We start from the raw sequence: 14,820 nt of genomic DNA, 5'->3' as shown, positions 1-14,820 counted from the left end.
GATCAGTAGCAGACACTGTTTTTATCAAGCATTGTTGGATGTTCATTAGCCATGAAAGGACTGTAGAAAAAACTTGCCACAGGACAGGTCGGTGCTTCTCCTTCTTCAGCCACCTCAGTGGCTGCCTGTTGGGTGCTCCTTTGAAGCCCATGTTCACATACCAGGCTGCAATATCCAAGTTGTTTAGCTGGTGTTTATCTCGCCTCTTTTTACTGTCTTGTTAGTGTGCTAAGAGAGATAAAAATGCCCATGAGATTTTGAACACGGCAGATGAATGAGAGTCGTAACCTCATTAAAAATCTTCTCCTCATCCTGACATTTAGGCAGCATTTGAGAATGCAGTGCAGTAAAATGTTGGGTGAAAAGATGAATAAAACCACACATTTCTCATGGTGTGCCCAAGGAGCACGTGTGACCTCTGATATGAGTGTGTCACTCAGCCTCTGTAACACACTTCATATCCCTGATATCTGCAAGGAAAGGATGTACCACATCCATGTTTATTAGACATTGATCTAAAACGTGAAGAAAGTCATTTATGTCACTGAAGTTCATCTGCCTGCCTGTCTCCTTTTCACCAGTCACCTGGGCTCCCCTTGGAGGAGGGAGAAGGAGGCATATCTCCAGAGGCTGAGCATCCCTGCCTGATTTGCGTGCCTGGCAAGAACACCAGAGGTTGCCGTGTCACCACGTGGTGTTAGTGGTGCTCAGTGAGCTTGGGATGGCTGCTGCGTCCCTGTGTTAGCACCATTCCTCGTGGAGAAACTGCCTAAATTCCAGTCCCAGGGGAGCTCTGCCTTCCAGCAGGGCACTGCCCGTGGTCTGTCCTGCTGGGCTGGGCACAGGAGCTGCTGCTGGGGATCCCTGGTGTTGTGGCAGGACAGCAGCTCCCACAGCCCTTCCTGTGCTGCTGATTGTCAGCGCTGGCACCCGGTGCCCAGCTCACAGCTCTTCCAGCAGGAGGGGAACGGGTGGCACTCCATAAAACCTCCTGCACAGCTTGGTCCTGGTGCTCTTGGGAAGCCTGAGTTGCGCAGGGAGATAAAAGACACTCAGACTTGCAGAGCACCGTTGTCAGAGGCTTTAGCCTGACCTCAGGCTCTGACAGACGTGTTTATCCAGCGTGAGGGAGGCTGGAGGCACTGCACAGACCTCTTTGTTCTCAGCTTTTTTATCTCCTCATGTCTCATCTCCCTTCCTTCCCCCAGTGGATTGAGATGAAAGTTTTGTGCACCCCTCTGCAAGCTTCCTCAGAGATCCAATTTAAATACCTCATCCTCGGAGCATATGGGAGGGTTGAGCCATTGAACCTATTCCACCGGAGGGTTACAGTCCCAGAGCTTTTTTTTGTCTTGTTTCTGGGATTATGGATATTCAAAACTGAGATTGAACACTTCAATTTTTGGCTGGTAGAACTTAACGTGCTCTTTGGTTTTCAGCAGATTTTTGCTCAACGTGGAACTGAGTTTTGCCATCTTGCTGCAATACTATACCCCAATAAATAAATGCAGTAGAATCCCATTTAATTTGTATGAGTTGCAGCCCCTAAAATCCTCTAGGCTATTTGAACAGATTACAAACCGAACCCCAGAGTTTTTCCCTAATTTTCCATCTGTGCAAATCCATCCTTGGATATTAAAAAGACTAAGTCTCATTATACATTTTGTCTCCTGTATTGTGACCAATTTGCTAGAAAAATCAAAGATCTGGTTCTTGGAATGTTGTAAAGGCAGGAGATAACTCTCAAAGAAAGAGCTGCCTGCAGGTTTCTCAGTGACACTCAAATATCTGCTAGACCCTCACTAAATCTGTCTGCAGGTCCAGGGATTCGATGGCAGCTGACAATTTTCATTAATGATATGTAGGATGAGGGAAAAATCCAACTCACACTCCCTGTATTGGTTGTTGTGATGATTGAAATGTGGTTTTATTTTTGCCTTTGTCACATGTACATGGGAAAAAAGAAATCCATAGCAGAGGTTCCATTTTTTTGAAGCGTCACTCATCTGAGCCATCTCCGGTGTGAAAAATGAAGTTGCTTTTACAGAAACCATACAAAACCATTGTCAGGGCTTATATGAAATACTGTTGTGTCCTAATAATAACTTCTAGCTGAAAAATCTTGGCATCCTGCAGCTTAGGAAAGGGTTTTAAAATTCACCTTCAGTTTTTGGGCAACAGGCAAAACATGTGGCTCTGTTTAGGAGCTATTTTCGTTAAAGCTTGACAATACAGGATGATAAAATACAGCTGCATTGTTTAAACTTTCAATTTAATTTCTGGTTTGGGTCCAAGCTGTTTCATCAATATGGCGCCATTCATTTCAAAACAAAGCCCTTGGAAGGGTCTCCATTACCCCACCATTGATCAAGAGGGTGTTAAAATGTAGAGCCTAATTATGTTCCTGGCCTGTTTGGAATTCCGAAATTGGATTTTTATAACTGTCAAATTTGCAATCAGGGTAGCTTTCCATGACAATTAGTCAGAATTATTAGTGCTTTTCTTGCCAGGGAGTTATAACTAATGGTGGTGGCTCACTTTTCAAGGCTCAGTAAGTGTCAAAGGCAACATATATCTTACAGAAGAGCCATTTGACTGCAAAATTGTCTGCACTGAACTGCACCCGAGCCTCTACTACTGTTACAGTCATTTTTATCAGTGCTCTAGGGCTGAGTTGTGGCCACAACTTCTACTGCAAGCTCTGCACATAGAATTAACCACTGGGTTCTGCCTTGGTGCAAGATGGGACTCAAGAAATTGTGACAGGAGGAAGTTCATCCTTGAGTATTCCACTCAAGCTTACATTGGTGAGGCTGGTGCTCGAAAGGCTGCTGATTTGGGTCAATTATTGCTTTGATTCTTTAAAATGAGCCCAGCAGAAGCATCTGTACAACCTGTCTGAGGAAGGCTAAATCCTCTCAGCCTCATACCTGACTCGCACCTAAAGCTCCTGTCTGTGTGTTAGGCTGAGCTGGTGCTAAACTAGAGATGTTTGAAGGTGGGAATTCCTTCTTGGTACAGGAGCTCTACAAATGTTACACAAAATATTCAAGGGAAGAAACAAAGAAGAAAACAGTTACAACAACAAGCAAAGCCAAACCCAAAGATGTGAGAGCTGAGGTATCCACCCCATGCTGCCCTGTGCTGTACTTTGCAGACACGTGGTTCTTCAGCACAAACACTGGTGCAAGAGGGCATTTGCTCACAGGAGAGCAAACACTGGCAGAAAAGAAAAGAGCTAGCCCTGACCCTTGCCTCCTGTGCAACATCAGTTTTGGAGGCATCTGTTCAAGATGCACATGATCTTCTCACTGAAAAATAATCAATTACTATTTCCAGATTGGGTTAATTTTCATCTTTCTCCCTCTTATCTGGCAGTGTCCCTCCATGAGGCACAGACACTCATTCTAAAAGCAAAGGTGGAAGCTCAAACCAGTTACACTTAAGCACAAATGTTGGTGTCAAACGATCAGCTCTGGTTTCCCCCTGTCTTTTTCCTCTTAGAACATCTCTTTTTCTCTTGGGACATCTCTTTTTCTCTTTGAACATTTTTTTTTCCCTTAGAACACGTCTTTTTCTCTTAGAACACCTGTAACATCTCTGTGTCCACTGACATATATTTACCTGGACAGTCATGTGATTGTTTTTGACAAAAAGGTCTGGGATTTAACTTTATTGATACAGGTTCCAAGTTGCTCATACCCCTAATCCTGCAGAACGCTTGCCCTGGGAGAAAGAGGGATTGTACTCAATTTTGCTTAATTAAATCAACCTAAACTAATTGTCAGCTAATAAAATAGTGTTGGTCAGCTCATAAAACAGAAATGAAGATTAAAAGAGCAGTTGCCATGAGCAGGTGGTAACTCTGTTTCCAAGTTAGACCACATTACTCTCTGGCACAAAATCTCTGAGAATACCTCATATTCCAGTTTTTTTTCAAAAAAAAATGTTTATGAAACTTATAAAATATAGAGCTCATTTTATAACCAATTTTCTATCTCACCTGCCAAGAGCAGTGGGGGTTGAGCCAGCACGAGGCGGATGCAGAGTTTTAGGCAGATGTCCAGAAATGGATTCTCTGCACAGGGCTGTGGAATACATTTCTACCTTTGCCTGGCCTTTCTGCTGCAATTCTTGAGATTTAGTTTTTTTCTTTCTTGTTGCTATTGCAGAAAAGACCTAGTAAACATTTTTTTTAATGTCATTGGTCTTGACCTGACACTGTTGTGCAAAGGGAGAAACTTTCTGTTCTCACCGTGGATGCTGTTTAACTCTAGATGGGTCTTGAGTTAGTTAACAGGATCCCTCTGGATTTGGCCTTTAGTGTTTTTGTTGACTCTGCAGATCTTGCAGAAGGCATTAAACATTTATCTAATTTCATCTGGAAAGGACTAAACTGGAATCTTTCTCTGCTTCTCAAAGTAGAAGCAGAACTCGGTGGTTTGAAGTTGCTGGTAATGGTTGAACGATGAAAGAATATTTATTGCATAGTGATTATTCTATTATTTGGATACGAGTGAAAACCATGTGGTTTTGAGCATTTTGTTATGGCTTGCAGGTAATGTGGACGCTCTGCAGTTGTGCCGGGCTTCCAGCGCCACAGACTTGCCATTTTCTGTGACCACCCACTCCCAAAAATCTCATGCAGGATGTGCTTGGTTGATCTTAACATGTTAAATCCTCAGACATGAAGGACAAGATTAATTTTCTTCCCCTTCACTCAGGATCAGTGTGCTGCCTTGATGCAGCTCCTCAGGCTGCACTGGCAGAGCAAAGGGGAGGCTTCTGCCAGATCTGGGGTTAAAATGTGAAGCTTGGTTCCTGTTTCTCTGCACTCTTGCAGCTGATGTGTCCTTCCCTGGCCTGGAGGGCAGCTGTTGTGACCAAGGGTAACCAGATTTTAGGCTCTTAGAGCCTTGGCTGTGCTGGTGCCTGACCTGGATAAGAGAGGAGAGGACAAGGAGATGAGAGGGAGATGAGTTTGCCCTGCTGACTGTCCTGGGAGCTGGAGAAGGCGCTGGAGCTGCATCCCAATCTGCAATCCTGTGGCTGCTGTAGCCAAGGCAGGGAGCAGGGTGGGTGGGACTGGTTTTCTGTGAAGCAGGGTGTTTCTGTGGCTGGCTGCACTCTTAAGGCAGACCTATAAAAAGAGGAAAGAGATTTTGACACCCGTCACATCTGACAGGACGGGGAGCTGGAGTATCTGAGGGAGGTTTCTGTGGGAGGCTGGGACTCCCCTGCCTGGTTCCTGCTGCAAAAGTGGTGCTGGCCACGCCGCAGGGAGGTCTCACTCAATAAATGCCATGTTTTCTATGTTTGAACTTTATGTTTGAACCCTGTGACCCAGCCAGGCTGCCCTGCCTTAGGATGTGTCCCACACCCCTCCTGCCCCCTCTCCTGTGCAGCCAGAGATGGGCTTGCAGCAGGAGCTGGCACAGCTTGGAGCCCCCTGGCACTGGGGGTGCAGGAGAGGCTGCAGCATGGCCGTGTCCTTGTCCCTGCAGGATCTCCTAGAGGCAGACGCTGCTGCCTGGCTCCCACTGCTCAGGCTGGTGTGGGGAGAAGAGCTGTGAGCAGTGCAGCGCAGCTTGTGGTTGCTCATCTGAGAAAAACCATGGTTGGAATTTATGGCAGCATCCCCTCAGGGATCTGATTGACTGTGTCCTTGCTGAATGAGCATCGCTGAGTCCCAAATCTTGGATTCAACTAGCTGAAAAGATTCCCCACGCTGGCAATCCTGTGAGGATCTTGGGGTCAGGTCCTGCTGAGACAGGATTTCTTTAAGGGAAAGGGAATGAGATAGGGCTGGAGTTCATTCTGGGCAGTTTTCTGTTTATCCACATGTCCCAGATTTGCCCAGCATTATGAAAACATCTGCTGGGAGTGACACCAGCAGTCAAGTCTATTTATTTTCCTCAAAGAACAGGTTTAGGGGGAAGGTAACACTGACTGTGGGACTGGCCTTGGCCCATTATCACTGCTTGTGTGCTTTAAAGCTTGAGTGACACAGCAGAGCTGGAGCAAAGTTAAAGCATCATCCTCCAAAGAAATGTGTGTGGGCTTTAGTGACTCTGTGAGGGTCCTGAGGGACTCCAGACATTGTCCACATTTGCACTGGTGTAAGTGCACCAGTGAGGGTGAGTAGGAGGACTGTGAGCAAGTTGGCTGCTCAGCTTCCCAAGCCTTTGCAGAAAACCATACAGGAACCCAAACTAACAAAAACCACATTCAAAGCAATTATCTGATCTTGTTTGCTTGGTTTTAATGTGATGTTTCTAGACACTGGCACAACAAGCACGCTCTTGTAAACTCTTGTAACAGTTGTTTGCAGTTAGTATCTTCAAGATGGTTTTATGTGTGCTGATCATGAGTGAGACTGTCACCCTCAGCTGCTGAGGGGAGTTTTTTCCTACTATGACAATTATTTTCACAGCTTGTTTAGCATTTTTCTTTTTCCTTTTATTACCCTTTTATTCACAAAACACAGATACTGGTTTGCTTATATACTTCCAGAGGAAAGTGCTTTGTGGTTCGCAGACTTAAATAATTAGGCTTTCACAGACCTCAGACTGGTTATAAAGGCAGTTGGAGTCATCATCTCTGGCTTTACACTTGAAAACAGAAAAAGTCTGTAGAGGGAAGGTGACCAAACCAGCTGAGAAGCTGTCTTTGGCAGTGCTGGGGACAGACACCCCCTCTGAAGTGTACTCTGTTTTTCTAAGCTTTAGGAGATGTTGCTGTGCCCACACTGCTAAAGGCCTTCCCCCCACCTTGATTCCACCTCTTCTTGTCACAAACACCATTTTTAGCACACGCACATGGAAAAGTGCTGGATTCTTCTCCCCGTGGCTCAGCCAAAACAACAGCAGCTGCTCTCCCTGCTTGCACCTGGGATCATTTTTTCCCCCATCGTGTGTGATGGAAGCAGCGCCTGCCGTTATCCCAAAAACCCACCCCAGATCCACCCCCTGCCCCTTTTACACTGGTCCAGAGTGGATGCTGCAGCCTGTTCCCTTCAGGAGGTTTGGCTGAGGTTGTATATCTTGGAAGCTCCATCTCCAGAGGAGGCAGGGGCTGTTTTAGGGCTGTTTCAGGGTGGGTGTTTAGGGCTGTTTTGGGAGGGTGGTGTGTGCTGGGCGTGCCGGGGTTGCTGCTGGCACAGGGGCACTGGAGGCACCTCCATCCATCCCCAGATCGTGCTCCTGGGGCCGAGTGAAGCTTTCCTCTGCCGAGGCAGTGCTGTGCAGGTTTGACACGAGCCCAGTGATAATTCCTTGTCTCCCCCCGCAGGTTCCTCTGGCCGCCAGCACGGCTCCTTTGCCAGCCAGGACCGTAAGTGGGCACCACGGGCTTCCCCAGAGCAGAGCCCCAGAGCAGCTGGGCTGCACTCCAGGGGGAGGGGGGCTGTGCCAGCCAGGGATGCCCTTTGCTTCTGGGGAGAAGCTTGTGGGAGGCGGGGTGTGGGGGGGTCTGTGAGTCTCTGCCTGCTCTTTGCCTCAGTTTCCCTCAAGGATGTGGAAGAAGGGAGCTGGGAATGGCCTGTTTCTCTCTGGGAGCTGCCCAGGGGGTACCTGCTGAGCACCTGGGAAGGGCCATCCTGCTCTCCCTGCCCTCCTTTGTGCTTGGTTCACTGTCTGAGAGAGGACACCGGGCTCCTGGGGCTGTCCCAGGGTACCTGTGGTGCTGTCCTTGCCATTAAAACCCTCGCCTCTGTTCTCCCCAACCTGCTCATGCTTCTCATCAACCTTTTGGGGTGGGATGCTGAGAAGAGCCAGGAATGAGGTTACTTGATGAGGTGAGTACTCAGAGGCTGTGTGTAAATGAGGCTGTGGCCTTTTTTGCAGTTGCAGGCTCTCCCATGAGGAGGGAGGTTCCTCAGCCATGGGCATCCAGCAGCCTGGTGACTCCTCGTGTCTGGGTGTGTTGGAACACCCTCCTCTGAGTAAAACAAACTGGTTTTAAAGGTTGAGAGTGAATGAGAGCTGATTTGTTGCTTGCTGGTGCATGAGCTGTGTGTCTCCAAACCGATGTTAAAAAGTGGCTTGAAAGCTCTCTGGGGCAGATGCAAAAGCCCAGCCAAGGTTTTAGATTCTGAAATGTATCTCCAGTGATGGTTAAACAATGAGAAGCAGGAATTTGCATGGGAGTCTTTGTGCCTGATGGCCACATGCAGGTTTTGTGGAAGGTGGGAATCGTGGCAGCTCTGAAGCAGCACATGCTGCGTTGTCCCAGGTGCTGGGGGTGTGAAGGCAGGGGTGTGACAGGGCATGAGGAGCTCTCACTGCTCTGCTCTCTGCTCTCCCTGCTGAGCACACACTCCGCAGAAAAATCCACGTCCCACAGCCCAGAAACTCCTGTGAAGCCTCAGATTAGGGCAAGCCCCAGTGTTGTGCCCCAGCCTCTATGGAATTGTGCTTCTTGCTGTAGCTGCAGTTCATCTCGGGGTGCTCTGCCCAGGGGTGTCACAGAGCGTGCTGCTGATTCCTCATGGAATGGTTGTTCAGGCTGGAATTGGCTGTGGGTCCCAGGCACAGCTGGAGGAGTGGGAAGCAGCCAAGCAGGGCAGAGGGGGCAGCCTGGCAAGGACCTGTGTCAAATCTGCAGTGCTGCATCCCTTGGGTGGGACCCTGAAGATGCCCAACACTATTCCCAGTGCTCACTAAGGAGACCAGAGGACATTTGGAGTGTGTAACAGCTTCCTTGAAATTCCTACTGTATCAGGAAAAAAAAAATCAATGTCTGACTAGGGAAGCCAGCCCCAATCCTTCTGCGGGGTAAGGATCCTTCAGTTCTTGTTTCTGTCCTCATTCCCTTTCCTACTCTCTGCTCTGGTTTGGGATGCTGTTGCTGACTCCCCTCTGTTAACTTGGGCATGTCCTGGCACACAAATGCACTTCATACCGCAGTGACCCTCGTGCTGGAGCTGCCATGTGGAGGAACTGATGACATGTCCAAGGACACATGGGAAAGTACTGTGTCAGCAGAAATTATATCTACATTTTCTGCAGTCCTTATTATTGCTCCTGGCACAGACCACTCTTAGTTCTGGACTGTCTTTATAAAGTGGTGATTTGTTTCCTTGGCCTGGAACTTTGTGCTTCAGTTTCTCCCTTGGTGGCTATGCCCTTTTCAACATCTGTGCTGTTGGGTATTCAGAGAGAGCACAGAGTCCTGCCCTTGCACACCACAGCCCTTGGAGGGGGCAGGATATTAAATCATTTTAAAATGAGCTTTACTCCACAGTGCACTTTCACACCCTTTTAAGGTTTCATCCAGGCAAAATCTAGTGGTGCTGTTACTCTGCTAATGTGACAGCAGGTTAGAGAGTATGGGCTGGGTGTTTGTGATGGGTGTGATGGGTGTTGAGGATGCTCTGAACTCCTCTCCTACAAACACAGGCTGAGAGAGCTGGGATTGTTCAGGCTGGAGAAGAGAAGACTCCAAGGAGGTCTTAGAGCTCATTCCAGTGGTTAAACAGGGCTTATAAAAAGGAAGGAGAGAGACTTTTTATACAAGCAGGTAGTGACAGAACAGCAGGCAATGGTTTTATACTCAAAGAGGGGAGGTTTGGATTAGATGGCAGGAAGAGACTGTTCCCAGTGAGGGTGGGCAGGCCCTGGCACAGGGTGCCCAGAGCAGCTGTGGCTGCCCCTGGATCCCTGGCAGTGCCCCAGGCCAGGTAGGACTGGGCTTGGAGCAACCTGAGACAGTGGAAGGTGTCCCTGCCATGGCAGGGGAGTGGAACTGGATAATCTTTAAGTTCCTTTCCAACCCAAACCATTCTATCCTTCTATGATTTATAGGTTGGTTCGATTTTTAGGGGAATTTTTTTGACTGTGGATGGAATCCTCCTTCCTGGCAGTCTGGCCTGGGATTCCTCTTGCTGCCCAATGTTTGAAGGTTTCCTTCCATCATTTGATTTTAGTCATTCAGCTTCCAAATGATACTCTGATTTTAGGATGTGGGCTAAACCCTTTGGAAGTTTGAGGCCAGGTGGCAAAGCAGAGACAGTCTTGCTTGGATGTGCTTCTGGGCTTTTTCTACCCCCTGGTGATCTGCATCCCAATACTTTGGGATTGTCACTTCAGTCAAGGTGGGCAGGTAGTAACAGTGTTCTGTTTACCACTGAGAGGCTTTCAGAAGTGTGAGCTGCTGCTGTGTTTCTTTAAGGTACAGGAAGGTCTGTGTGTTTTCTCTCACACTGCAGCGTTCCTGGTGGGCTCCTAAGCACTGCAGTACAGAGAGATCTGCAGATGCTTCCGGCTGCACTCTGGCACTTCCAGCCCTTCCCAAGGTGGGTGTCTCTGCCTGGCCTTTGCTATTGGCTGTTTCTGAAGCTTCAGCCCATTAGAAACTTCAGTTTCAGGGAGTGAAGTGGAATTTAAACTATCTGAATATAGTCCTTTGTGTCAAATCAAATGATTTGTTAAAGTGAGGCCAGATTTGTGGGGAGAATCAATCTTTTTTATTAGATCAACTGATGTGGAAAAAGCAGACAAACTTTCAGGCATATTAACCCTTCTGCTTGCCTGTGTTTGTATTGCAAGAATGAAGAGACCTCTGTGCCAGGGGAGGCCGTGCTTCAGGCTATGCATTCACTCTGACCGCTCCTCAACAGTCTTGGTCTCAACACAGGCATGGGTGGTATTTTTGGGTGTGCTTGTACACTTTTTTGGGGAGAAAGACTCGTCACCCTCTGTGTTTGGACACTAGATGTTACTGCAGAACAAATAATGGGCTCTGCTCTGCAGCTGACTCATTTTGAGAGTCTGGGGCTAATTACCGAATCCCTCTGTGCCCCGATTTCCATCTGTAAGATGTCACAGATGCCCACCATTCATAAATCGCTTTCAGATTTCCAGATGAGGTGCTGTGTAAGTGTAGAACAGCATTAGTTTATGCATATTGTGCTAGAGGATAACACAAACCACATGCAGCAGAGGAGCCTCACAGATGTGTCTCTTTCCACTGCGACAGGCGAGACCCGGGCTGATGATTTAGCACAGCACTAACTGGACTAAAATAGGAGATTGCTTTTGTGCTGATGCAATTGTCACCATTAAAGTCCTCGTTTACCAATGGCTCTTGGGGGTATCCCAGTGCTGCCCTGTTGAGGAGAGCTGCAGTGCCTGGCCTCTGGAAGCACAGAGGCCGTCGTTCCACACCTCTGGAAAGGGACTGGCCACGGTTTGGTGGGAATGTGTATCCTGCTCGGCCTCCAGCTGCACTTGGCACTTTTTTGCTGGCATTTCCTGATCTCCAAGCAGAGGCATTCCCAGTGCCATTCCTGGGTGTTGCACACACAGGAATCCCCATTTATCGATAAGAAAAGCTGTTCCCATGGCTGCGGGCGAGTGAGAGCCTGGCAGCTGTTCAGCATTAAGTCAGTTCTCAAAGTTTAAAGGATTTGTGGGCTGTGATGGTTTGGGTTCAGGCAATTAACTCTGGTGAAGTGCCTGAGAGTGTCTTGCAGACACATTTCATGGAGAAAGATGAACTTAAACAGTTAAGAGCTTCGATTTGATTAAGTACCCTCCAGTTTCTGTGTTGTGTTGTTGGGGCTAAACTCTCAGTGGGTACAAAACCTAGGAGCTCTCTGACTGCAGGAGAATTGTAGTTGTTGTTTCCCATTGCAATCTGGCCCTGTGCTTGCTTTAAAGTGCCAAAATCACCCCTGCTGCCAGCAGCATCCCATGGCAGCAGGCACCAGTGACTTGCATTGGCCTCTAAAGCTCGAGCTGTGTCATTTTAAAGCCCTGCTTGGAGCTTATTTGCCAGTGTATCATTGCCTGGTGCTCAGAGGTGACTATTGATGGTGTGGGGTTGGAGGGATGGAGGTGTCTCTGGAGGTATCCAGTTCCTTCTTGGTGTATTGCAGGCAAATTGCACCATTCTGGGTTTGTCTATTTTGGACTCGCTGGCTCTTCTCCCTGTTCCTCGTCAGTGCTCAGAGGGAGGGTCAAAATTCATTGTCAAAACCTCCACAGCTGTAGGAGTAACAGGATATTGAGGCAGAGTGCGTGGGGTGACAGGCGTGGGAGAGAAGATTGGCTGACACCCAGCCTTAGCCAAGGCTTGCCATGCTCCAGGAGAAATCTCCCCACATGCTGGGCCTTCATTCGTGGGTCTAAACTTGCCATTTAAGGCATTTTAAAGGAGAGTTTCAGGGTGGAATCATGTAGAACCTCAAAATGAAGCTCCTGAAACTGCCACCAGCATGAGGTCTCTTAGGGGACACGCTGTGCTGCTCGATGTTGGGTCCATGTCACAGGTCAGAGAAAGTGCAAATAGGCAAATGGTGATTAAAGGCTTGGTCCCATCAGCAAGTGAATAGATCCCCACGTTTGGGAAGTGTTTTGTGAGTATTGGATTAAAACAATAGAATGCAGAAATCCTGGAAAACATTTTGATTATTAAAATCCTTTGAATTTTCAATCTGAAATGAGCTGGAGGTGTAGCTTCTTTAGAAGAGTTTAAAATCTGAAACTGCAATGTGCCTGGCTAAGCCCAAGAAGATATTTCCTTTACTAATTTTTCTTCTCCCAGAAGTTAACAAGGCAACAACAGAAAACAAACCCAAACAAAAGGTCCTTTGCACAGCTCTGTGCTCAGCACTAATGGGATGCAAGCGTTATCTTGTTCTTCCCATTATGGAGACCAGAGGATGTGAGGGATTTGCTGGGTCCCCTGAAACCCCTGGGTGTCCTGGAGAACAAAATCACAGCTGCAGAGAAATGTGGAAAGGATTCTTCTTCCTGCTGCTCAGATCTGTGAGGATCGCTGCGGAGCTCCGGGAGATTCAGATAAGGGCCAGCGAGGGGAAAGGAGCAGCGAGGGTCCTTGGGGGATGTCCTGCGAGCCATTTCAGCCCAGCTCCCAAGGGCTCACTGCTGGTCACTGGCCTTGTGCAGGGCAGCAGGGTTGGATCAGGGCTCTGGGGGCCCAGGAGGGGAGAATGGACAAACCATGGTGGGGTGAAACCTGAGGCTGAAATGCTGACACGGGAAATCGAACCTTTCCAAACGTGCCGCTGGCAATAGTAATAATAACAATCATCATCATCATCACTGTGCATTTGCTGGAGAAAGAATGTGCAAACATAGTATTTTGGTGTTCAGGGAGCCAAATTCTTCTGAATTCTGACCATCCTTTTCACTGGCTTAAAGAGTTGTTTTCCTTATTGGTCTTTCAGCTGATATTTTGTCTTGGCTGAAGGAAGCCAGTGCTAAATGTTCTGGATGAGGAACAACTGGAGCTTGACTGAGCATCCTGAGTGTCACACGTTTGTGGGTTACAGGGACTTTGTGCAGAGAGGAGGTGTCCAACCCTAGAGCTGCCCTGCAGCTTTGCAGGCCCAAGTAATAAAACTCAAAGCAGGGGTAGAATCTGAGGTCAGAAATCCCGACTGGAAACAAGATGCACATTTCCTATGCAGTGGTTAACTTTGGATGCAGTTCACTAAGGAAACCTTGGTTGTCTGGCTCTGGAGTGTCTTTATGAAACACAAACCCCAGCTCAGCACACGTTGCTTGGCTTGAGACTGCGAGAGATTCCCTGACCTGTGTTACACAGGTGCAGAACCAATATTGTGAGAGTCCCTGCAGGCTTCACGGTGAGCCTGATTCAAATGTTTCCTTTTGTCCTGTCTGCTTCCTTATTTCGTGTTGCACTGCGCCATATTTTGGCTGCATTTTCCCCGATTGCTGCTCCCAGCAGGGAAAAGCAGTCTGGTTTGTAAGGGATGTGAAGCCATCTCAATGTGAGATAAGTTTTGGGTGTAGTGGAGTTTCCCTGCGTTCTTCGCTGGGGTCAGGTCCTATGAAGTTTCTCTCCATGTCATAGAGCTGGGATTGAGGGAGAAATGAGTTTAGTTCAACGATGGTGGTATCAGACATGGGATTTTGGCACAGTGAGGGCTGCACCAGCTGTAGGAGGAGTGTTTTCCCCTGGGTAGGAGCTTCAGGCCCTGTGGACATCGTGCCCTCAGCTTCCCTGCCTGGAAAGTTTGTGGAATCCCTCCTTGAATTTGGGGACTTTTAATCCAGTTTAGATTTGCCCTGTCTTGCTGTGAGAGGTTTGTAGATACAAATCATTCATCCCACCTGCGTGTCTTTATTTTCTGTCCTTTTGTTTGCTTTGTTTGCCTTGCTGCCGTGCCCTCCTACAGCTGTGAAGCAGGGGAGGGTTTGTTCGGTGCAGTATCAAAATTATTGAGTGGCCCCAGTGCCACCAGCGTCACTTGGAGCTCCAGGATCAGCAGCTCCACTCAGCAAACTCACGCTGGACAGGTAAAATCTTTGTTTTCAGGGTCACTTCAGTCAGGCTGCGTCAGTGAAACGTCCTTGGTGCTTGTAAAAATAAAGATGATGCATTTCCATCCAAACGTGTTGCATCAAAACCCAGCCATTCCCTGCTAAACCTTCCCCTGGCAGATAGAGACGGATTGAACACGGATCTCACAGCTGACAGCCCGTGAATAAATTATCCTGATCAAATTCCAAATGCTGATGGAGCACCGGCCTCACCAGCAGGATGGGGAAGAGCACAAATCCCCAGGCTGAGAGGAATTATGGATAAAATTAGTGACTGGGGTGGGAGGGTGCATGTGTGAAATCTTAAATAAAACAACGTGAGTGATGTGAGCTGTTTAAGAATAGACCAGGGTGAATAATTGAAGGGCTTTTGGCTTGATTTGCCAAATCAAAAAAATTGGAAAGCAAAATGATTTGAGAGAATCTGATATGGAAAATTTTAAGGTTTTGACACAGTGTAATAGCTAAAATATGGGTTTGAGTCAACCAGAATTGTTTCTTTTGACCC

The 14,820-nt window shown here is 47.8% G+C and overlaps 1 protein-coding gene across 4 annotated transcripts in view; it reads left to right on the top strand.

The window, feature by feature from the left end:
* The window catches only part of COL26A1 (collagen type XXVI alpha 1 chain), a 168,089-nt gene that overhangs the window by 103,551 nt on the left and 49,718 nt on the right, over positions 1-14,820 (top strand). For all 4 annotated transcript variants that reach the window (XM_040082619.2, XM_040082621.2, XM_040082620.2 and 1 more), the window contains exon 4: positions 7,291-7,332. In XM_040082619.2, the coding sequence (XP_039938553.1) occupies positions 7,291-7,332 (42 nt within the window). The remainder of the gene's footprint in view (positions 1-7,290; positions 7,333-14,820) is intronic.

Source organism: Hirundo rustica, chromosome 19, assembly GCF_015227805.2.
Source record: "Hirundo rustica isolate bHirRus1 chromosome 19, bHirRus1.pri.v3, whole genome shotgun sequence".
Lineage (NCBI taxonomy): Eukaryota > Metazoa > Chordata > Aves > Passeriformes > Hirundinidae > Hirundo > Hirundo rustica.
Note: the sequence above shows the minus strand (reverse complement) of the source record. Positions and strands in the feature narration are given on the sequence as shown.